Source organism: Lepus europaeus, chromosome 4 (genome assembly GCF_033115175.1).
Source record: "Lepus europaeus isolate LE1 chromosome 4, mLepTim1.pri, whole genome shotgun sequence".
Classification (NCBI taxonomy): domain Eukaryota; kingdom Metazoa; phylum Chordata; class Mammalia; order Lagomorpha; family Leporidae; genus Lepus; species Lepus europaeus.
Genome location: NC_084830.1, coordinates 104674005 through 104696364, shown reverse-complemented (window position 1 = coordinate 104696364; position 22360 = coordinate 104674005). Strand labels below are relative to the sequence as shown.

General features: G+C 58.3%; 2 protein-coding genes across 2 annotated transcripts in view; one reads left to right on the top strand and one right to left on the bottom strand.

Annotated features, from left to right (window-relative positions):
• The window catches only part of UNC5A (unc-5 netrin receptor A), a 58252-nt gene extending 57249 nt beyond the window's left edge, over positions 1-1003 (top strand). The window contains 3 exon segments of the mRNA XM_062189627.1: positions 58-222; positions 455-633; positions 838-1003. Of these exon segments, the coding sequence (XP_062045611.1) occupies positions 58-222; positions 455-633; positions 838-1003 (510 nt within the window).
• Positions 1004-2094: 1091 nt separating this feature from the next.
• On the bottom strand, positions 2095-11275 carry HK3 (hexokinase 3). Its single transcript, XM_062189626.1, is given in 19 exon segments — positions 2095-2322; positions 2425-2658; positions 2838-2993; positions 3081-3264; positions 4626-4725; positions 4908-5003; positions 7340-7459; positions 7539-7678; positions 7817-8112; positions 8435-8668; positions 8804-8859; positions 8861-8960; positions 9265-9448; positions 9542-9568; positions 9571-9640; positions 10444-10539; positions 10628-10747; positions 10842-10996; positions 11119-11275. Coding segments are annotated over 19 exon segments (2601 nt in total). The 5' UTR covers positions 11207-11275; the 3' UTR covers positions 2095-2177.
• Between the last annotated feature and the right edge of the window lie 11085 nt (positions 11276-22360).

Sequence of the window (22360 nt, the reverse complement as noted above, 5' to 3'; positions counted from 1 at the left end):
CCCGAGCCGGGGGCTGGCGCACCTGATGCCGACGCCGCCTCCTCTCGGCCCGCACAGGAGATCCCCTTTTACCACATCTGGAATGGCACGCAGCAGTACCTGCACTGCACCTTCACCTTGGAGCGCGTCAGCCCCAGCACCAGTGACCTGGCCTGCAAGGTGTGGGTGTGGCAGGTGGAGGGCGATGGGCAAAGCTTCAACATCAACTTCAACATCACCAAGGTGGGTGGGGAAGGAGTGCGTACAGGGTGACTGCGGGGGGTGCGGGGGGGTGGTGGAGAGGGCTGGAACTCAGGCCAGCCGGTCACCCTGCTCCCCAGCGTGTCGCTGAGACACCCCAGTGAGCGGGACCGAGGTAGGGGCGTTGACCAGGAAGCCCCAGGGCCCTCACTGGGTGATGTGGGAGCCCCCAGCGGGAGAAGTCCTAACAGGCCCTTCCTCTCTGCCACTCCAGGACACGAGGTTTGCTGAGCTGCTGTCTCTGGAGAGTGAAGGGGGGGTCCCAGCCCTGGTGGGTCCCAGTGCCTTCAAGATCCCCTTCCTCATTCGGCAAAAGATCATTACCAGCTTGGACCCGCCCTGCAGCCGGGGTGCTGACTGGCGGACCCTGGCCCAAAAACTCCACCTGGACAGGTAGGCAGTGGGCGGGCAGGGAGGGGCTGCAGGGGCCACTGAACTTGGGTGGGTGGAGTGGATGGGAGCCCTGGGGGGGCCGTGCCAGGTCCACTGACAGCCAGTGCATTGGCTCAGAGGCCCCGCCCTGGGGCAGGACATGAACACGTGGTAACAGCCTGGGGGGAGGCGGGGCCTGCTGATGGGCTCCCTTCCCTTCCACAGCCATCTCAGCTTCTTCGCCTCCAAGCCCAGCCCCACAGCCATGATCTTGAACCTGTGGGAGGCCCGGCACTTCCCCAACGGCAACCTCAGCCAGCTCGCGGCAGCCGTGGCCGGACTGGGCCAGCCCGAGGCCGGCCTCTTCACCGTGTCGGAGGCCGAGTGCTAAGGCCGGCCACACCCGCCACGCCTACACACTCTCACCAGCTTTGGCACTCGCCAGGGACGGGCAGAGCCGGACGGGGCCCTACCCTCGACACCAGGGAGAGCTGCTGGGACAGGCCGCCCCCACCCCTCCTGGCCAAGGTTGTCCCTTAACGCTGCCCCTTCAGACCCTGCCCAAACTCCCAGCCCCCTCCTCGGCCTGCCTGGCCAGGCTGGCGCAGCCACCTGCTCACACTCGGCCCGGGCCCAGCCAGCCCGTGTGTGTGTGGATGTTCGTGTGATGCTACCTCTCCTCCCGGCCCTGGCCAGGAGCCGCATGCACACGGGCACACACGCACACGCTGGGCTCGGGACGTGGCCCTGGACCTCCTGCCTAGGCTGGACCTTATGCAAACATTTCTGTGCCTGCTGGGTAGGGGCGCATCTGAGGGGCCTGGCTCCAAGCCTGCGGGGATCGAGGGCCATAGCCGGACGGGGGCAGCCCCTTCGATTCAGGCACAACGATCAGCACACGGGCACGTGCCCACGCATGCCCTGTGTGATCATCTCACACGCACCCCTTCCCGGATCATGCAGACACACCTCTGCCCCCCCACACACATGCGCACACACACACACACATCCCATGCTGGACCCCAAGAGGCTGCTCACAACTCTCACGCCCAGTGTCGGTACACATCTGCCTCACACATTGCCCACCTCCCACGCAGTCGGGGCCACCTGCTGGCTCCTCCCTGCCTCTCCCCTGCCCCCAGCCTCGAGGTGCCCTGCCTGGCGGGGCGTGTGAATATGCAATGGAGTCCCCGGGCTGTACAATGGCGAGTGTGTGTGCCGTGGCGTGCCCGTTCCGGGGCTGGCCAGCACCCCTGTGCGGGGGCCCTGTGGTGTGAAGCTCGTGTCCTGACTCTGTCTTAAGTGCGTTCGCGCACTTACACTTGGCCTTATGTACACAGTCTTGCCCGGCCGCCGGGGCGCGTAGGGATTTTAGCAGACGTGAATGTAAATAAATTATATATATATATTGCTAACCCAAGTGCTGCTTCCCTTAGGGAGAGGCCAGGTGGCCACTGGGGTCCTACTTGGGCTGCTCTGGGAGTCCTGGGTGCTTTGGCCTGGCTGAGGGACAGGCCCGGTCCAGCGGGGTTGGAGCTGTGACTCTGTGGTTCCTAGAGACACCTTCAGACCCGGGTTGTCTGGGCAAGGCGGCAGGCAACGGCGGTGACCAGGGCTGCACCTTTGCCAGATCCATCCTCTGATTCCAAGAAGGTGACGGTGCACCGAGGGGCCAGCTGCCGTACTGTGGCTGCCACCAAGCTGGAAAAGCTGGCAAGGGGAGGGACCGAGGTGAGCCCAGGCCAGCCGGGCTCCACTGGGACAGGCCTCCCTTGCCCCTGCCCACGCCCTCACCCCCTGCCCCCGACTCACTGGGGATGCAGCTTGTAGAGGGTCCCATCCACCCCCACAGACATGGTGAGCTCCTCCAAGCCCCGGTTCTCCCGGATCTTCTCCACCACGGCAGCCACACCTGCCCCACAGAGCTGTGCAGCCCGCCGGGAAACAGCCTGGCACACCTCCAGGACCATGAGGGCATCATCTGAGGTCACGGGCAGCCCCAAGTCCTCTAGGATGGCTCGTACCTGCCGCAGGGCCAGGCTGTCACTGGGGGGCGGGAGAGGAAGACAGCACAGAGAGAGAGAGGTGGGCTCCTGCAGGAGCTCCCCTTGGAGACGTCACTTATCTTCCCCTCCCCCACGCCCCCCACCAGCCAGCATCCCCCCCCCCAGACAGTGGGACCCACCCCCCAGGAGGGGGAGGAGCCAGCATAGGCCTGCAGGCACCTTTCAATCTCAGAGAGAAACTTGGTCTTGAAGATGTCCCTGGTCTGAAGGCGCTGGGTCTGCTGGCCCCGGAAGAGAACGCCAAGGCTGGTTAGATGCAAGAGAACGTGGCGCACGATCTCCCCTAGATACATGCCACTGATCATCTTCTCGAACCTGCGCAGATGGGGACAAGGGACGCGAGCAGCTCCAGCACCAGCACACGGCCACTGAGCGCCACCCCTGCCCAGCCCCGGCCTATACCTCTGCTTGCCAGGGTTGATGGATGCCTGGTCCACACTGTCATCAAAGCACGTGCTGAGGCTTCCCAGGGAGCCGTCATCTCCAAAGGCGCCCCACTCCATGTTGATGCACATTTGGCCCGAGTCCCCGGCCACGCCGGCCACATTCCGGAGCTCTTCCATGTAGCAGGCATTGGTGCCGGTTCCTGCAGGGGCCCCACGGGGTGAGCACGAGGTGACAAATTTGGGTTCACTCCCCTGCCTCGCTCCCTTCCTACATGCACATCCTGTCCCTAGTGCTGGTCCCATGTCCCTTGTACAGACCCTGCGGGCACCAAGCCCTCAGAGCCCCCATGACTGCCTCTGGCAGCATCACCCCCAGTGTGCTGGCCATGCCACACCCAGAGTGTCCCCCACGATGTCCACTGGCCACGTCCTTTCCCGGAGACAGCTCCCTACTCTCTGCTGATCAGAGGCCCCGTCATCAAACTAACAGGTGCAAAGGCCAGGAGCTGAAGATGCAAAAATCAGACACCAGGGACCCCAGTCAGACCGGAAGTAGAGCAATGAATTGAATCAGCTCGGCTCCTGCCCCTGAGGGCCCAAACGGAAGGGCAAGAGAGGCGTCATGGGGGAGTGTTCCTGGGTCAGGAACACTTCAGCGAGGAAATGATGTGTGAGCCTAGGAAGCACAAAAGGGAAAAGGCAATCCAGGCAGAGGGCATGGCCGGGGAAGGCTCTTCAGCGCGCGTGCAGGCGGGCTTCTGGCCGGTGCCACCTTGGGCGCCCCAACCGGCTGCTTATTTGCACGGCAGCCAGTGTCTCCGAATGCCAGGCCCTGCATTCAAGATGCTCCGTGTCGCCCAGGGGTTGCCGTGTGCGTGCGCCTCCCACTCTCGGATGGATGTGCCCAGGAAGCCAGATCGGCTCTCTTCAAGGCCCACTCATTCCTAGACATGTTCCTTTCTGATCTTGGCCTTGACCCCACGTGCGTGTGCGGTCAGAGTCAGCTCTCCCTGACCTCTCTGGGCTGTTCTGGGCTCACCCCCTGTCTCCAGGAAGCTGGGACCTTTCCCTTTTTCTGTGTCTCACTGTCCCTCCGTCCAGTCCCCAGTGGCCACCTGCTAGGTGCTCACTGAAGACCTGGAACCTCGGAGTGTCCCAAGGACCCTTATAGATCACTGGGGCCAACACCAAGTGTGGACCCTGAGTCAGGCCCTGCGACTCCCTGCCTCCTCTCATCTCCACCTCGCCCCTGACACTTTGAGGCAGATGTCATTGTGTCATCTAGGGGTGAAGGGACTGAGGTCATACTGTGGGAACAGCAAAGCTGGCCTTCCCGCCCACATCCCTGTGACTCCAAGGCTCAGATTCAGCCAACAGATGGGCACACGGAGCGCAGGAACTGAGCCGCGCAAAACACCCAAACTCCAGTCTCCCAGTCCAACGGAGTGTCCCCTCAGGCCCCGTCGGGTCAGCCAACACCAGGGGAACGTGCAACTTGAGGAATCCACAGGACACAGACAATTATCAAGAGGCAGGGGCACAAAGGGGTGCCCCCCCTCACCAACAATGAGGCCCATCTCGCAGCGGGGGTCCTCGTAGCCACAGGACATCATGGTTCCCACGGTGTCATTGACAATGGCAACCACATTCAGCTCCATTGCCTGTACACGAAAGGATGTGGTTAGTTGCTGGGCAACACAGTTGTCACAGCAACCAGCACTGGACCCAGAGGTCTCTACCACAGAGGGTCCCCTCCTCTCATGAAACAGGGGACCCTTTGCCTCCCCCAAGGCCTGCTGAAGCCCCCACCCCCACCAAAGCACCCCTTGAGGCAAGTTCCCACCTGTCTACGCCGGATGGCTTCCCGCAACAGAAACACAACATCCTGGCCCTTGCAGCCCGAGGCGTTGAAACCCTTGGTCCAGTTCAAGAGGATGCCCTGGAGTGGGGGAGCCAAGGGGACAGGAGACCACAGGCCCCCTTCAGGTTTCACTCCGCCTCCCCAGAGCCTGCAGCCCACGCAAGGCCTGCACTTCCGCCCTCCCCGCAGGAGCCCTCGCTGGCTTTGCCACTGTGGTCACAGGCCTTGCCCTCTCCCCCTCCCGACTCCCCAGGCGGTTTTCAGTGTGAAGAAACCCATTAATAACGATCTGACCTACGTCTCCCATTATTAGCTCGGGGAGGCTCAGCCGGTCTGACGGGCTGGCCATTTAAAGACATTTGCCCCAAAGGAAAGGCCCTCAGTAACCAGGTTAGCAACGAACAGAACTGGTAACGCGCTGGGTGTGGGGACGCGGAGGACAGAGAAGGCTCACAGGCCCGGAAGACAGCAGACCCCGCCCTTCTAGAAAGAGCTGGCAAGACAGGAAGGAATTCTCAGAGCAGGGCTCGGAGCTGGGCTGATGGGAGAGTCACCGTGTGTCCCAGACACAGGTGCGGGATGAAGGGAAAAGCCACAGCCCCGGGGAGGGTGGCAGGGGCCGGGCAGCCGGGGCTGGGCTGGCCGAGGAACAGCCTTCCCTTAGGTGCTGCCTCTCAGAGAGGAGCCGGAAGGGCGTCACAGCCATCGGGAGAGATGGCTGCTGTGCCCAAAGCCGGGGCACAGGCGGCAGGTGGGCGAATCCTGGGGGCAGGAGGTTCTAGAAACAGTAACCAACGTTTCCCCCCAGCAGCTAGGGGGAGCTACCCTCACTGCCTCAAAACCAGAAACGAGGGCTGGTGTTGTGCCATAGCGGACCAAGCTGGCCGCCTAAAGCACCTACATCCCATATGGGCGCCGGTTCGAGTCCCGGCTGCTTCTACTTCCGATCCAGCTCTCTGCTGATGTGCCTGGGAAAGCAGTGGAAGATGGCCCAAGTCCTTGATTCCCTGCCACCCACACAGGAGATCTGGATGAAGCTCCTGGCTTCAACTTGGCTCAGCCTGGCCATAGTGGGCATCTGGGGAGTAACCAGTGGAGGGAAGATTCTCTCTCTCTTGCTCCTTTTTTCTCTGTAACTCTTTCAAATAAATAAATAAAAATCTTTACAAAAACAGGGTGAGAAGGAGAATGGGAGGGAGTAGTGTGAGAGATTAGGACCAACAGCAAAGCTGCCCATTCCAGACTAGATCAAGACTCCTTGGGATGGCGAAGGCGAGGCAGAGGGGAAAGGAAGTCAGCCCCAGGGGTTTGGGGGCTGCCAGGGAAAAGCATCCGCCTCCCTGGGCTGGGGGAGGGGCCAGAGGGAGCTGGGGGATCCCAAGAACAGATCTATGTCTTCCCCTCCTGGGCGATGCCCAGGGGGGTGTCGAGGCTCCAGAGAGGAAGGGACAGGGGGCGCCCAGAGAGCGGGGGCCTGGGTGTGTCCGAGTTCCTCTGCACAGTAAGGACACGGTGGTGGAGAAGGAAGCCCGACCTCAAGAAAGGGGTCCCCACATTCAGTTCCCAGCCCTCCAGAGGAGGTAAGCTCAACACAGAAATTAACCCTTGGAGGCAGTTAATGGGACCATCTTCCCGGCATGCCTGGATTTGCAATGAGTCACACCTGCTTCCAACGACCCACAAGGAATCCAGAAAGGAGCAAGTACCCTTGGCCTGAAGTGCGTGGGTCAAAGGCCGCCCATGTGAAGGAGAGCAGGGTCGTGGGCCAGAGGAGGAAGCCACTGGCAGCCTGCTGGGGTGATGAGGATGGGGTTGTCTAGACCACAGGAGTCTGTGAATGCAATGGGGCCACCAGGGGCTGCGAGCTCTGTGCACACACAAGGAGATTCCTGGGAGCCTGGGCCCGAGGCCCGGGAGCTGCCATCTCCCGTGCAAGCATCATGGGTGTGCGTGGACTTCATCATGATTGCAGATGGGCACGCTGATGTGTGTGCTGCGTGGGGACTTGTGTTTGTCCCTGTGCCACCCCAATCAGGCACCCAACATGGAGCCAAGCACTGAGAAGGAAATAAGCAAGGGAGGGAAGAGAAAAGAGGACAAGAGACTTGCAACCCCCAGCCCCTTCTAGACACAGCAATGGGCACTGTCTCCCTGAGACCCCCAGGCTAGCACACCAGTGCGATGGCTGACACAGGCAAGGTGTCCCCCAGCCAGCCCCGATCTTGGCCTGCACTGCTCCCAGATGCCCCGGACCCCGGCCCTGGTCATGCCATGTGTGTCTGGGGAAACTGAAGCTGGGTGCCCGTCCGGGCCAGCAGTGTGGCCCACCCAGTCCCCAAGATGCTTCCCTGGCCTCCAGGAATGTGGGTGGGAGGCCCCCTGGGGATTGCTTCTCTTGGCCCCACCCCCCTCACCTGATCCAGGCCAAGCTGCTTGCATGGGAAGGAGAAGGTGAAACCCAGGGGGAGGCTCTGTCCGCTCAGACCCTGAGCCCTCTGGAAGTCCACTATGCAGTCCACGATGTGGTCAAAGAGCTGTGGGATGGGGTGGGTGAGGGGTGGGCGGGGCCCCTGGCCCCTCCCCCTCTGACATCAGAGCCCAGGCTGGGGGTACCTGCTGCCCAGAGCCCTGGGCCACGTGCTCTGGAACAGAGTACACCTGGTTGGTGATCTGCACCCCTCCTTCAGTCACGCGCACCAGAAGCACCCGGAAGTTGGTGCCCCCTAGGTCCAGGGCCAGGAAGTCCCCTCGTTCTGTAGGAATGGAGCCCTTTCAGTGCCAGGACAGAGCTGGTGGTTCCAGCCCCAAGCCCTCTGTGACACCCTATCCCCCACCGCGCCCGGCCAGCCAGGAGCTCACATCCCAGCCTCCCACTCAGACCAGGCCCGTACCACTGCCATCCGGTGTGGCCCGGACATAAGTGGGCAGCATGCGGAGGGAGGAGGCCTCGCCCCGGAGTCCCTTGGCCATGGCCTCCCGCATCTGTGCCTGAACTCCTGCCAGCTGCTCGCAGTTCAACCGGAATGGTGTCAGAGTCTCCTCCAACAGGCGCCGGTGGGCAGCCAGGCGGGCAGCCACGGCAGTCACCACTGCCACGCCCCGGCCCCCCCCATCCACAGAGGGGATGAAGGAGACATCACATTCGGGGACCAGGAGCGCCACTGTCTCCTGCAGGATGCTGCGGAACCTGCAAACAAGTATGGGGTGGGGGGCACCCGCCCAGCAGCAGACCTCAGGGCCCGCCCACACCCTGGCCCCCATCACTTTAAACCCAGTCATTTCTAAATCTGTGCCATGCCCAGCCGCGGCCCCCAGGGACACACATCGAGAGAAGCCTCTTTTGTATCCTTGCACATCTTTGGTCTCCCTGATCCCCAGCTGGCTCTTATTCTGCTTGAGTGCTATTCACACCCACTGATCGCACACTGGATCCCAGAAGGCACCCTGGTGCATCGCACAGTCACACACAGGTTCGGGCTACCTGCTGACACCAGATGTCTCCACCGTACCTGCGGTGCCACTCAAACACCCGGCCTCCGGTGGCCACAGTGACCTGTAGCATCTGCTGCTCCCGGCTGCGCTGGAGGCGGGTCAGGACCGCAGCCAGGGCAGCGGCGCACAGCCGGGCGGCCCGCGTGCTCACGGCTGCACACACGCTCCGCACCAGCTCCACGTCTGAGGGCTCCGGGCTTAGACCCAAGTCCTGGAGGATCGTGAGGACACGGGCTGCCCCTACGGAGGGGCTGTGGGGGGGGCAGAGTGCTGGTTAGTGTCCACCAGTAGCTCCCCATCCCACCAAAGCCCCACTGCTAACCTTGGGCTCAGAGCATCACCCCCACCCCCCCACCCCAGGTCCAGTCGCCGGCATGCCCACTCACTCCTCCATCGCAGCCACGTGCTTGGGGCGGATGCTGCCTTGGCTCTGCAGGGTAGGGGGAGGAGCTGCCGCCAAAGAGGACCCCACTCTGGGCCAAGTGGGAGAGCGCCAACCGCACCAGTTCACCCAGGTACAGGCCCCCAACCATCTTCTCAAACCTGTAGGCACCGAGCGGCCAGGTAGAGCCCTTCCTAAGCCCTCAGCCCACCTGGCCCCTCTGCCAAGAGCCCCCAAGGAAGAAGGGAGCTTTTTCTTTGGGCTCCCAGAAGCAAACAAATGAGCATTTGCCGCGACCCCTCTGACTCAGCTACCCCCAACCTCTGTCGGAGCCAAGGGTGGGGGCAGGGCCAAGGGTTGCAACCCTGGGTTCTAGAACCTCAAAGTCCTTTCTTCCTTGGTGTGTGGCCAGGGCCCCCCAGGGAGCAGCCCCCCATCCCCTCCCCCACCCCCGCTGCTAGCCACCTCTGGGCATGGGGATTCAGGGACTCAAGATCCAGGGTGTGGTCGAATGCGGTCAGCAGCGGCCCCAGGGCGCCATCATCACCGAAGGAGCCCCACTCAACACTGACGCAGATGCGGCCCCGGTCCTCATCCAGCGCTGCCACGTGCCGGGCCTCCTCCATGTAACACGCATTGGTGCCCGTGTCTGGCAAGGAGAAGCCCCTGATGGGCAGGCCCACCAGGCAGCCACAGGCCCCCACCCGTCATCCCAAACCGCCCCAGGGTGGGGGGAGCTCACCTACAACAAGCCCGACCTCACAGGGCGGACCCCCGGCTCACAGGCCATCATGGTGCCCACGGTGTCATTCACCACAGCGATCACATTGATGTTGGAGGCCTGGGAGACCAAGAGGGCAGAAGCTGAGGCTGGCCGGCATGGCCGGGGCGGGGGCCAGGGCGAGGGCGGGGTGGGGGGAGGCTGACTGCTGGGTGGTGGGGTGGGGGCAGGTGAGGGTCTTGGGCTTTGATGGCGATGGCGGAGCCCTGTGCGCCACACCTACTCAAGCCCCACCCCTCTAGGAGGTTCCTCCTGGGGCCACCCTCGGTTTCTTCCTCTTCCAGCTCGGGCCTCTAGGCTCCCAGTGGCTCCCACGCTCAGTCCATCGCCCCCGTGCTCCCCACAGGCCGGGGACAAGGCCCTGAGTCAGCACCTCCTTGAAGACGCCACGCCGCTCGCCCTCCCTGCGTCCTGGCTGGCTCACTGCACAGCCCCATGGTGGTCTGGATGGATGCACCTGCCTCCCGCAGCCAGACTGCGCATGTGCACCTTCCTCCCGCAGCCAGACTGCGCATGTGCCTTTCTCGGACACAACAGCTGCCTCTGCAGCCCTGCTTGAGCACCAGGCCAACCACTCCTTCCTGTCCCTGGTCAAGGAGCGGGACTCCATCCGGCGCTCCCCCAGCTGGCCAAGCACACCTCCTGTACAGGACACGCTCTCCCCACCAGCCTGTGAGGCCCTGAGGACAAGCTCAAAGTCTTTTCATGTCTGTGTCCTTAGGCAAAGCTCCTAAACACAGATTTGACTTTTCTTAGCCTCAGCTTCCTTGGCTGTCAGGTGGTCTCCCGGAAGCACAGGCACAGCCTCTGTGGGCCAGGCCCGGGCCAGCATGCGCAGCCCTCCCATTGTCCCCTCCACTCACCCCCCGCCTCTGAATGGCATCTCTCAGCAGCTGGACCACATCCTGGCCTTCCACGCCACTGCACCTGAAACCTTTGGTCCAGGAAATGAGGGTGCTCTGTGGGCAGAGAAGCCAGGTCACTTCTCCAGGAGCCTTTTCAAGGCTGCAGCCCATCTCTACCCACTGGCCCCAGCCCCTCCCTCACCCTGGCCAGGCCCGTCTGGTGACAAGGAAAGGAAAAGCTGAACCCGAGCTGTAGGCCTTGATCGCCCACGGGGTGCGCATCCAGGAACTCCAACAGGCAGCAGGCAGCAAAGTCGAAGAGCTGTGGGACAGGTCTGGGGGTCAGCTCTGCCCACCCGAGCCCCTGGCCGCCCGGCCGGGCCCCAGGCCCAAGAGGCTGGGCAGTGAGCACTCACCTGCTGGCCGGTGCCCAACATCACCTCTTGCGGAATCACAAACTCCTGGCTCCTGGGCTCCACCCTGTGCCCATCCATGCCCGTGAGAGTCACCCACAAGACACGCAGCGAGGCCCCTGTGGCTCCCAGCTCCAGCACCAGGAAGTCGCCTTGCTCTAGGGGGCAAGCAGGGCACAGACAGGCAGGCAGCTAGTCTGGCCTGCGAGACAGGGGCTGGAAGAAGCAAACTCTCCCTCTCCCAAGACTGGCCCTACCCATCTTGGTCTGGGCCACCCACCAGTGCCATGCGGGATGGATCCCACGTAAGTGGGCAGCATCCGGACAGTAGGGGCAGGGTTGGCCTGGCCCCTCAGTGCCTGCTCCATGGAGTCCAGGAGACCAGCTTGGATCTGCTGCAGCTGTGCCCTTGTCACTTGGAACTGCTGCAGGCACTCCTGCACCTGGGGAGAAACAGGCCAACATCTGAGAGGGACCCCATCGGACTAGCCAGACTCCCCCAGCCACCCGACTTCAACCATGGAGGAGGCCTTTCCTGCCCAGCTCTCACCCTGCCTTCTAGTCCCCCAGCTCCCTGAGGACTGAGCAGAGCCCTGACGGAGGCTTCGCTAAGCTTTGCTGGCCACTCCAGGTCTTGCTCACGCCTCACCTCTCGCCTCTCACAGCCCGCACCTGGCTCCCACATCGTCAGAAGGGTCCTGCTGCTTTGGCTCTGGGTGGCGTATGTCTCCCAAAGGTTTTCACGGGTTGGGAGCTCAGTCTCCAGTGGGGATAGGAAGAGATGGTGGGGCCTTTAAGAGGTGGGGCCTCATGGGAGGTCCTTGCTGGCGCCTCCCCCTCCCTGGCTTCCTGTCTTGTCCTGTGGATGTTCCCTCTAGCAGGTGCTCCCTCCACTGTACTGCCATCGGCCGTGAGGTCCTCACCACAGCTGAGCCGATGCTGGCGTCAGGCCCTTGGGTTTCCAAGCCTCTTTTCTCTATAGTTTCCCAGCTTCGGGTATTTCATTATGGGAAGGGGAAATGGACTCACAAATGGACTCTGGAGGAGAACCCACTCTCTTCCTCCCCCTCCTCCCTTGGGGCTCTTTCTCAGCTCCTACATCCCCCACCCGCCCCCCACCACTGCTCCTTGAATTCAGGCTTTGGTGCAGACCCCTTTATTTCTTTCTTTTTAAATATTTATTTATTTACTTGAAAGTCAGAGTACATAGAGAGAGAGGAGAGGCAGAGAGAGAGAGAGAGAGAGACAGAGACAGAGACAGAGAGGTCTTCCATCCACTGGTTCACTCCCCAATTGGCCACAACAGCTGGAGCTGGGCCAATCCGAAGCCAGGAGCCAGGAGCTTCTCCCGGGTCTCCAAGTGGATGCAGGGGTCAAGGACTTAGGCCATCTTCTACTGCTTTCCCAGGCCATCGCAGAGAGCTGGACCAGAAGAGGAGCAGCCAGGACTCGAACCAGCGCCCATACAGGATGCCAGCATTGCAGGCAGCGGTTTTACCCACCGCACCACAGTACCGGCCCCAGCCTCTTCCTTTCACACTGTGACTGAGTGATTGCTCTCCAGCTCCTCAGTACCCAGAGCAAGTGCCTCCCAGTTGCCTCGGAATGAACAAAAGAATGAGCAAACGCATGAACAGACTTCAAGATCAAGTGTTTGCTCTGTTGGGGCCAAGTGCTGTGGCGTGGCGGGTAAAGCTGCCGCCTGCAACACCAACATCCTGGATGGGTGCAGGTGTGAGTCCTGGCTGCTCCACTTCCGATCCAGCTCCCCACTAAAGCAGCAGAGGACGGCCCACGTGCTTGGGCCCCTGCCTCCCACATGGGAGCCCCAGATGGAGTCCCAGGCTCCTAGCCTAGGCCTGGCCCAGCCTTGGCCATTGCAGCCACTTAAGGATTAAACCAGCAGATGAAGATCTCTCTCTCTCTCTCCCCCTCTCTATCTCTCCCCCACCCTTTCAAATAAATAAATGAATCTTAAAAAAAAAAAAAAAAAAAAAAAAAAAAAGGACTTGGCGCTCCTAGCCCACTCTCAGACTCCAGAGCCAGAGCGCTCACACATGAGATTTAGAGGCCACACTGCCAGGGCGTCCTCCTTGGGCTCGCCACCCTTTCCAAAGCAGTGACTGAGCCCCTACCACACACCCAACGCTACTGCAAGCACCGCAAAAACGCAACATCAACCAAATCCTGATCGCGGGGGCTCAGAATCCACCGTGGGGGTCAGAACATAAACAAACATATATAGTACACGTAGCGATGGTGGCTATCAGAAAATGGAGGGAGGGCCTGCAGCAGCCTAACGCCACCATCCCTATCAGAGAGCCATTGGAGTCCCGGCTGCTCCACTTCTGGTCCAGCTCCCTGCTAATGCGCCTGGGAAAGTGGTGGAGGACGGCCCATGTGCTTGGGCCCCTGCCATCCACGTGGGAGATCCAGATGGGGTTCTTAGCTCCTAACTTCAGCCTGACCCAGCCCTAGCCATTGCAGCCATTTGGGGAGTGAACCCCTGGATAGAAGATCTCTTTCTCTCTGTCTCTGTCTCTCCTTCTCTCCGTCACTCTTTCAAATAAATCTTCAAAACAAATAAATATGGGATGGTAAGATTAGGAGTTAGAGAATGACCAGGAGAGAAACAGATATTTTTAGTCAAGGAAGACTTCCCTGAGGAGGTGTCTAAATGAAGGACAAGAATGAGTCATTTGCAGGTCTGGGGAAAGAGCATCCAGGGTTTTCTGCACAGCAGGGGGGCAACCGGGTTGGGGGAGGGTGGACTGAGCCGAGCATGGAGGAAAGGGTGAGGAGGTGCAGAGGCAGAGGGCAGGAAAGGTCGGTTTTCACCCCATCAGAGGCCCAGGAGCTTAAAGGGCCCAGGGAGCTGGCCTCCCTGTGCACAATCTCCCTGCTCCCACAGGACACACTCGCCCAGGCTTCCCAGAAGCCCCGACAGCCTCCCGGGCTCACTGGCAGATTCCAGCCCAGGGGCTCCATCCTCCCTAGGCTTACACCCTGCACGGCCCTCACTGCCTGCTTCCCAGGAATCCACGGGCACTGACCACCGTCTCAAACCGGGCCCACGTCTGTGAACTAAGAAGGGAGGCGTGGGGATAATGAGGCCCCTCCAGCAAGAGCCAGAGAGGAGGGGGAGGGGACAGCTCACTACCACCCCTGCTTTAGGAAGAGACTGGAAAACAGGTCCGGGAGGAGGCCAGCTGTGCTAACTGGAGCCCCAGGTGGTCATTTGTGGCAGCTGCTTCCAGAAGCCACACCTGCGAGGAGTGGGTAAGGTTGTTTCAGAGAAGGAAGCAGAGGCTCCGAGAAAGTAGCACCAAGGAGGAGAATCATGGGGCGGGGGCTGTGGCACAGTGGGTAGAGCTGCCGCCTGCAGTGCCAGCATCCCATATTTGCATTGGTTCAAGTCCCAGCTGCTCCACTTCCGATCCAGCTCTCTGCTATGGCCTGGGAAAACAGTAGAAGATGGCCCAAGTCCTTGGGCCCCTTGTGCCCATGTGCCCACGTGGGAGACCTGGAAGAAGCTCCTGGCTTTGGGTCGGTGCAAATAAATAAAGAAAAAAGAATAAGAGGTGCTAAGGAGATAGGAGAGTGAAGTACCGTTCGGAGGTGCGGCGTGTTTTATTAGTGCTTAATGGAAACAGGAGAGTCAGCGGCGTGGACTGGCGGGGACGTCTTTCTTCCCTTTCCTCCCGGGTACAGTGCGGGTCAGGAGGAGGGGCTAGAAGGCGGCAGAAGTTAACAAGAAGGAGGGGAGGACTTCCCTGGGGGAGCCTGGGAAGGCACAGTTGGCCAAGAGAAGCCACAGGGCCTCCCCTTCCTGTTCTCTGGAGGCGCGGGGACAAAGCCCCAGCCAGCAGGGTGAGGAGCCAAGTGGGCACTAGGAGAGGCAGTGAGGCTGGGACCCTCGGGCAGCGTCTGACACGAGAGACGCTCTGCTAGAATGCAGCCGCCCAGCCCGCAGAGCCCGATCCCACACCCTCTCTGGCGCCAAAATTAAAGGTCGGGGAAGAATAGGGGGCAGGCATGAACCACATGTGGCTAAGGAACCTCTTCGCAAGCTCGGGCCATGGGAAGGGGTGCCTAGGGTGAGGCCCGGAGTGCTGAGTCGGGGCCTAAGATCATGGGAAATTTGGCATCTATGAAGTCCCCCGAAGCCAAAGGGGATTTAAATTATTTTTTTTCTTTTCTTTTTTTTTTTTTTTTTTTGACAGGCAGAGTGGACAGTGAGAGAGAGACAGAGAGAAAGGTCTTCCTTTTGCCGTTGGTTCACCCTCCAATGGCCGCCGCGGTAGGCGCGCTGCGGCCGGCGCACCGCGCTGTTCCAATGGCAGGAGCCAGGTACTTCTCCTGGTCTCCGATGGGGTGCAGGGCCCAAGCACTTGGGCCATCCTCCACTGCACTCCCTGGCCACAGCAGAGGGGATTTAAATTATTTATTTGGAAGGCAGAGAGAGAGGGAGAGAGAGAGAGAGAGAGAGATGGACAAAAAGCGAGATGTCCCATCCCCTGGTTCATTCCCCAAAGGATCACAACAGCAAGACTGGGCTGGCCAAAGCCAGGAGCCAGGAACTCAATCCAGGTGTCCATTGAGGGAGGCAGGGATCCAAGTCCTTAACCACTGCCTCCCAGGGTGCACATCAGGAAGCTGGAATCGGAAGTGGAGTGGGATCTGAACACAGGCCCTCCGATATGAAATGAGGGTGTCGCAGTGCCTCATGGCTGTGCCAAAGCCTGCCCCAAAGAGTGCACAGGTCGGGGGACATAGGCAGCCAGGCAGATGTGGGACCTGCGCAGAAGTCTCGGGAGAGAGGGCAGGAAGTGAAAAAGGAGGCAGCAGCAGCTCCGGAGCGGTCCCTGGCTGGGCAGACGCCGTGGCTCACGGCTCACTCCTGAGCCTGGCTGTGGGCTGAGCACAGGGGAAAACATCTGCAGCCAGGTCTGGGGTGCCCCATGGGAGCTGAAACACAGTGAGGGGGTGAGGCCTCTACAGTTGGGGCCGTGCGCCTAGTTGAGCGTGTGTCAAACCGGAAAACTAAGGAGATTACAGGGAATGACTCGGGACCCCGTTCACGGATGGCTCTTGTGTGCAGGCGCTGCGACTCCGTGAGCTCCTTTAAGCCATCAGACAAGAGGCGTATTTGCCTATATCGTCCTCCCTTTTACTGATGAAGAAACAGATTAAGACATGAAATCACTTACACAAGCATTTCCTGCTCAAGGGTGTGGGGAGGCAAGGGCCTCCGAACCGCGGTCAAGATGACAAAGGGAAGCCTTGTGAGAGCAGCGCAGGCGCATGGACCATGCTCCAGTCATCTCCGTGCACCTGCCCACAGTGGCCAGGTCCGCAGGGGGAGATGTGCAGGTGCCGGAGGAACTAGGGCAGTGGGGCAAAGTGGGGGTTGAGAGCTCAGCTTTTTACCAGGAAACCCCAGGAGGGCCCATTCTCAAGCAGGCAGCCAGAGCGACAGGCTGGGAGCTGAGACTCCCCCGCCCGAGGTCCTCTCATGCCTTCAAGTCACTTCTCTGAGATGAGGAGAGCACCTCTCGGCTGCTGTTTGGAGCCTCAAAGGAGAGCAGGCCCAGGTCAGGGCCGAATGCTTGCTTAACTGGAAAAGGGTAGCATGGGCGTGAGCCCAGAGACCCAGGCATCTTCAGTCCTGTTCTTGACGGCCTTGAATCAGCACAGGGGCAGCTGCACTTACCAGCGGGGAGCGCTCTGAGGGCTGGGGCGGGCCCTCCTGGGGGCAGCCTGGGGCCACTCCTCCAGACTGCAGCCCCACGCTCCTAGTGCAGTTTTCCATGTGGTTTCACAATGGGTGTTGGCCACCACCTACAGGAGAAAAGGGACAGCCTGGGTCAAGCCCTTAACTCTATTGAAGGCCTGGGAGGCTGTAACCTAGAACCTCAACTTCATTCCTTTGAAAGGGAATGAGGAAGGAAGCTAGGGGCAGAATTCAGATCTTCTGACCCTCCAAGATGCTTCGTGGCCAGCCGGAAGGCCTGTGTTTTCCAGGTGTATGGGTAGAGACCGAGCACTAGCAAGGCTGACTTCAAGTGCCACTCACCCATTCTGTCATTAGTTCATATTTGCTGCTTCCTGATGCCTCGCTGGGCTGGATGCAGGGTCTAAAGGAAGCACACCTATGCCTTGCCGCCCAGGACCTCATGTGACACTGTCACAGGCAGGGCCAGAGAGGGACCCGCATAGCAGGTGGACACGCTGGTCAGGGGTGTCTGAGGTCTCAAAGGGTGTGAGGTAAGAAGGGACTGGAGTCTGACCAGAGAAGGAGGCCGCTGGACCAGTCAAGCCCATCCTGAAGGGACAGGGAGATTTGGGCAGGGGTGGTGTGTGGTCAGAAAGCAGCCTTCGTTCTGCGTATAGAGGGCTATCCCCATAACCTCTCAGTGTCTCAGTCACCCCTGCATCTCCAGTGCCCAGCGCAGGGTCTGAGAGTTGGGTTGCACAGGGTGAAGAATGACTACATGTTACATGGCTTTTTAACATTGCAAGCAGGGGCCGGCACCATGGCTCACTTGGCTAATCCTCCACCTGTGGCGCCAGCACCCCAGGTTCTAGTCCCAGTCGGGGCACCAGATTCTGTCCTGGTTGCCCCTCTTCCAGTCCAGCTCTCTGCTGTGGCCTGGGAAGGCAGTGGAAGATGGCCCAAGTGCTTGTGCCCTGCACCCACATGGGAGACCAGGAAGAAGCACCTGGCTCCGGCGTGCTGGCTGCAGTGGCCATTTGGGGGGTGAACCAACAGAAAGAAAGACCTCTCTGTCTCTCTCTCTCTCTCTCTCTCTGTCTAACTCTGCCTGTCAAAATAAATAAAAAAAAAATATTGCAAGCAGGGGGCAGTGATTCAACAAATTAATTTCAGACAAATCTCCCCCAAATCACATGTATCTACATTCAGGCAAATGGGGGTGTGGAATGATCCTTCTCTGTATTACAGGCCTGTTTCAAGGGTCAAATGTGGTCACTGAGGCAACTACCTTTAGAAGGAGCTGAGGGAGGGGCCGGCACATGGCCTAGTGGGTGAAGCCGCAGCCTGCAGTGCCGGCATCCCATCTGGGCGCCAGTTCGAGTCCTGGCTGCTCCATTTCTGATCCAGCTCTCTGCTGTGGCCTGGGAAAGCAGTAGAAGATGGCCCAAGTCCTTGAGCCCCTGTCCCTGCGTGGGAGACCCAGAAGAAGCTCCTGGCTCCTGGTTTTAGTCTGGCCCAGCTCCGGCCATTGTGGCCATTTGGGGAGTGAACCAGCAGATGGATGACCTCTCTAACTCTGCCTCTCAAATAGATAAAATGTTAAAAAAAAAAAAAAAAAAAGAGCTAAGGGATACAAAGCTCTCTCCCTTCAAGGCCCAGCCAGCTCATCTATTCAGTATTTATTCAGCACTTTGACAGGTCAGATACTGTCAAACTTCTCCCACCTAACCCCAGGATGCACACTCTAGGTGGAGGTCTTTAGGTCTGTATCTTCCAGCTGAGTCCCTGCAGAGAGGCACCTGTGTCCCTCATGGCTACATGCCCAGCACCCAGACTACACTGTGCACACATTTCACCCAAGGGCCTCTTGGCTTGCATCCGATGAGTTTGCTACACAGAGGTCTCCCTCTGAAAGGCATCCCAGGGATTCCTACTGAGGATGGAACCAGCTGGCTTGGTCTTTCCAGCTTCTACTTCCTCTGGTGTGGGCCAAGAAAGAGGGGGAAGAACAAATGAACTAGGGATGAAGCAGGAAGAAATGCGACTGAGAAGGCATCTTACCTTGGAAACAGCAGCTGGTCACTCCCCCGATTTTCACTCTTCTCTCTCAATGTGAGGCACCCCAGTGACCTTGACCGGTTCCCCAAAATGAAACTCGGGGCGGACCAGAGTTTATAATGTCTCCAAACCCCACCCTCTTCCTCTGCCACTGTTTACCAGACACCAGCTAATTCAGGAAGGAGCTTTGCCTTCCAAGTCTGCCCTAAGAGGAGCCCAGCGTAGGCAGAACTGTGGTGCAAACTTGAGAAAGACGACCACGGGAGGTCGGAGCCCTGAAGAGAGTGAAGGGTGCCGAGACAGCTCCTCTGTAGTGCTGGGAGCTCTATTCCTCTTACACACACTGGGAGAACTGAGCTCACCCTTAGGAAGCCACTGGAGGAGCCTAACCTGGGAAAGGTGAAGTCTACTGGACAACTGTCTGAAATGTGTTTAAGTACTAATGAGAAAGAGGCAATGTGGAAATAGAGGAAGTAACCGGCTGCCCGAGCGCAGGGGAGGTTGAGGAGCTGAGCCTAGCAGAGCAGAAGGCTGACGGAAGGGGCCCTTGACCAGTGTATGTAGTTCTGGCTCTCACACACACAGGTGCCCTCACGGAATGGGGCCTAAACATGTAGGGGAGGGTCTATGGTGGGACAGGAGTTGTCAGCCAGGCTGTGCAGTCTGGCCTTAGTCTGCAGGCCAAAGAGTAGGTTCACACCACAGGTGTACCTCTCCAGATGCTGGCAGAAATAGACACACACACACACACACACAGAGAGAGAGAGAATTTTCCATCCATTGGTTCATTCTCCAAACAGCCATAATGGTCAGGGCTGGCCAAGGACAAAAGCAGGAGCCACTTCCAGTCTCCCACGTGGGTTCATGGGCCCAAGTACTACTTGGGCCATCTTCCACTGCTTTTCCAGGCACATTAGCAGGGAGCTAGATCGGCAGTGGAGGAGCCGGGACTCGAACCAGCACCCATATAGGCACTGCAGGCAGATGCTTGCCTTTCTATGCCACAGTGCCAACCCCACCACATTTTTTTTTTCAGCTGAACTAGTCTTGAATGTGTAGAAGCATGTCTGTAGAAGACTAGACAGATGGTAACAGTTTTCATTTCAGCAAACTGGAGACACTTGAAAACTTCAGGCTATCCCATCAGCAGTAACCCTACCATTAACCACGAATAGCACAAGACCTCCACCGGACACCAGGATGCAGGTTCCTCTATCAATTCTGACAAGATTAGGCCCGAAAGCACCGCAGACTTCAGTCCTGCTGCACTTTGGAGTACAAACCAGATATACAGGCTCGGAAAGGCAGCAAGTGGCGAGCAGAGTGAGACAGCATCCTGCCAAGCCTGGGCTTCCTACCTCTCAACGTCCTTTACTTGGGAGTCAATGTGGGAGGCCCAGCTGCAACTCATGTTGACTGCCAGGACCTGCAGCCTTTTGACCCAGGGTGAGGATACAGCCCTGACCAGTGTTTCTCCTTGTTCTCGGAAATTGTGTCCGTTTCCTCAGAAGCAGGGGCCCCAGCGCCAGCGATGGTCTGGATGAAGGCCAGGGGAGGGAGGAGGCTGGACTCGAGGGTTGTGGACAGCTGGGTCAGCCCTGGCCGTTGCAGAGGCACTGCAGCTGCTAGCAGTGCTCTTCAGACAGCAGCTGGCGCTGACCAACGAGGGCAAAGACAGACAAGGCCTGACAAGTTTCCGTACAGCCCCTAATGCCAGTCTCCAGTTGTCCACAAGAAACTAAGGGAATGGGGACAGGCAGGCATGGCAGGGCTGCAGAACCACTGCTGGGCTGGGAGGCCAGGCCCTTCTTTGTTCTGAGCTTGTCAGTAAACTGCCTTGCATCGTTGTACTTAACTGTTTATTAATATAATCTGTTTATGTGTTTATCTTCCCCAAGTTCTAGACCTGATACAGAACAGCTATCAGTTAATTTTTTTTAATTGAAGAGCCTTCCACAAATAGTTCAGGGCTGTTGAAACTGAAAGGAAATTAGTAACTGCTTCCTGCCTTCCGGGTACAAGTGGTTTCAGCGGTACGTACACTCATCTTTTCACTAGTAACTAACTTTTCCATCTACTTACTACCTGCCTTCCCTTCCTCCAAACCTCCATCTGCCAAAATCAACTTGAGGTCAAGGCTACCCGCCTCACAGGTGAGAAACAAGCCCAGCCAATCCTGAACTACCAATTGAGTCATTAGTTTTGTGGCTAGAGCGTAAGGTGGGGGGTGGTGTAGAACAGTACAGAGTGCGCATGTGCTCTAATGTCAAAAAGACCTTGGTTCAAATCCCATCCTATCCCATTTACCAGCTGCGTGACCTTAGACAAACTTCTCTTCTCTGAGCCTGTTTTCCCTGCATAGAATCCGGGGTCCAATTTCTTCACAGGATTTGCTTATGTTGAGTCCCCCTGAAGCAACCTAATTTAAGTGCAAATACCTTACTTGACAAGTGAGCCAGGACAGGGCAGAGTCAGTGATGCAAGTGATATGCCTAGGGTATAGAATTAGAGATCCCTTCAGGTCAGGTGCGTGCCAACTTTGCACTTACACAAACCTGAGACCCCTGTCTTGGTCTGTCTGCCAGGAAAGTTGGAATTAAGGAAGGGCAAGGAGCCATAAGTTGCTGCTCAGAATAAATGAGGTTCAGTCCTACAAGGGAATCCTGACAGGTGGAATATGCCTCAGAGGTCTGAGGAGGCTGGGGTTATTTATCTTCCAACTTGCAGTTTCATTGGCTGGATGCTTCTTCAGGGGCACTAACTTCCTGGCACTCTTCAGTTTATAAGCAACAGAAACCAAGAGAAGGCCTTAGGCAGCCAGTCATGTTTTTTTTTTTTTTTTATTAGGGGTATGTAGCGAAAGGATGAGTGTCCAGGGCCAGAGGTCTGTTGTAAAGATGAAAAAACAAAAATACAAAAACAGAAACAAAAAAACCCTGAAAATAAAACCAAACCAGAAAACCTACAGTGCCCAATACAGAAAAGTCTCCTTCTTTCTTCCCAAGTTATGGTAACAGCTTGTGAAGTTTCCCAGGCCTCCATGAATCAGCAATACTGGGAGAACTGTTGCTTTCCATCTTTCAGAAGAATCCCAGGGACCCACGGAGAGCTCTTAACACCCAGTACAAAAAGGCCCTGTGGAAGGCTGGTGGTTGATGGACCCAGGGTTATCCCTCCCAGCTGCTCACTCTGACAACTGTCTCCTGCATCTGCCCACCTCTCTCTGGCCCACATCACAGCAACACTTATGATACACAAGCTTAGCATCACAGTATCACGTTAGTAAGCTTCTGCCACTAATTCATCTTCTACATGACAGATATGGTGCTACACCCTTTATACACATCATGTGACTCCTTAGAACCCTGTAAGTATGAAGTTTCCCATTTTATTGACAAGGATGACAAGGAAATAGGTCTGGGAGCTGAACTTGTATCAGAAGCAAGGTCCAGACTTAGACTGATATGACACATCTTTCACTTTGTCTCTTTATCCTTTCACTAATGGACCTCCCACTAGCTACAGCCTGGGGAGAATAAGACTGTGGATAAACAAGCAGTCCCTACCCGAGATAGTCGCAAAGACATTAAGTGTGTGTGGGGTGGTTTGCTCTTGACTCCCTATTAGCTAAAAATTAACCAATGTTCCTGGTCTGGCTGATCCATACCCTCCTGCCACTAACCTGCATGCTCTATGGAGACCATTTAAGCTAAATAATGGCACTTTCTAGAAGCAGCACTTTTACTTA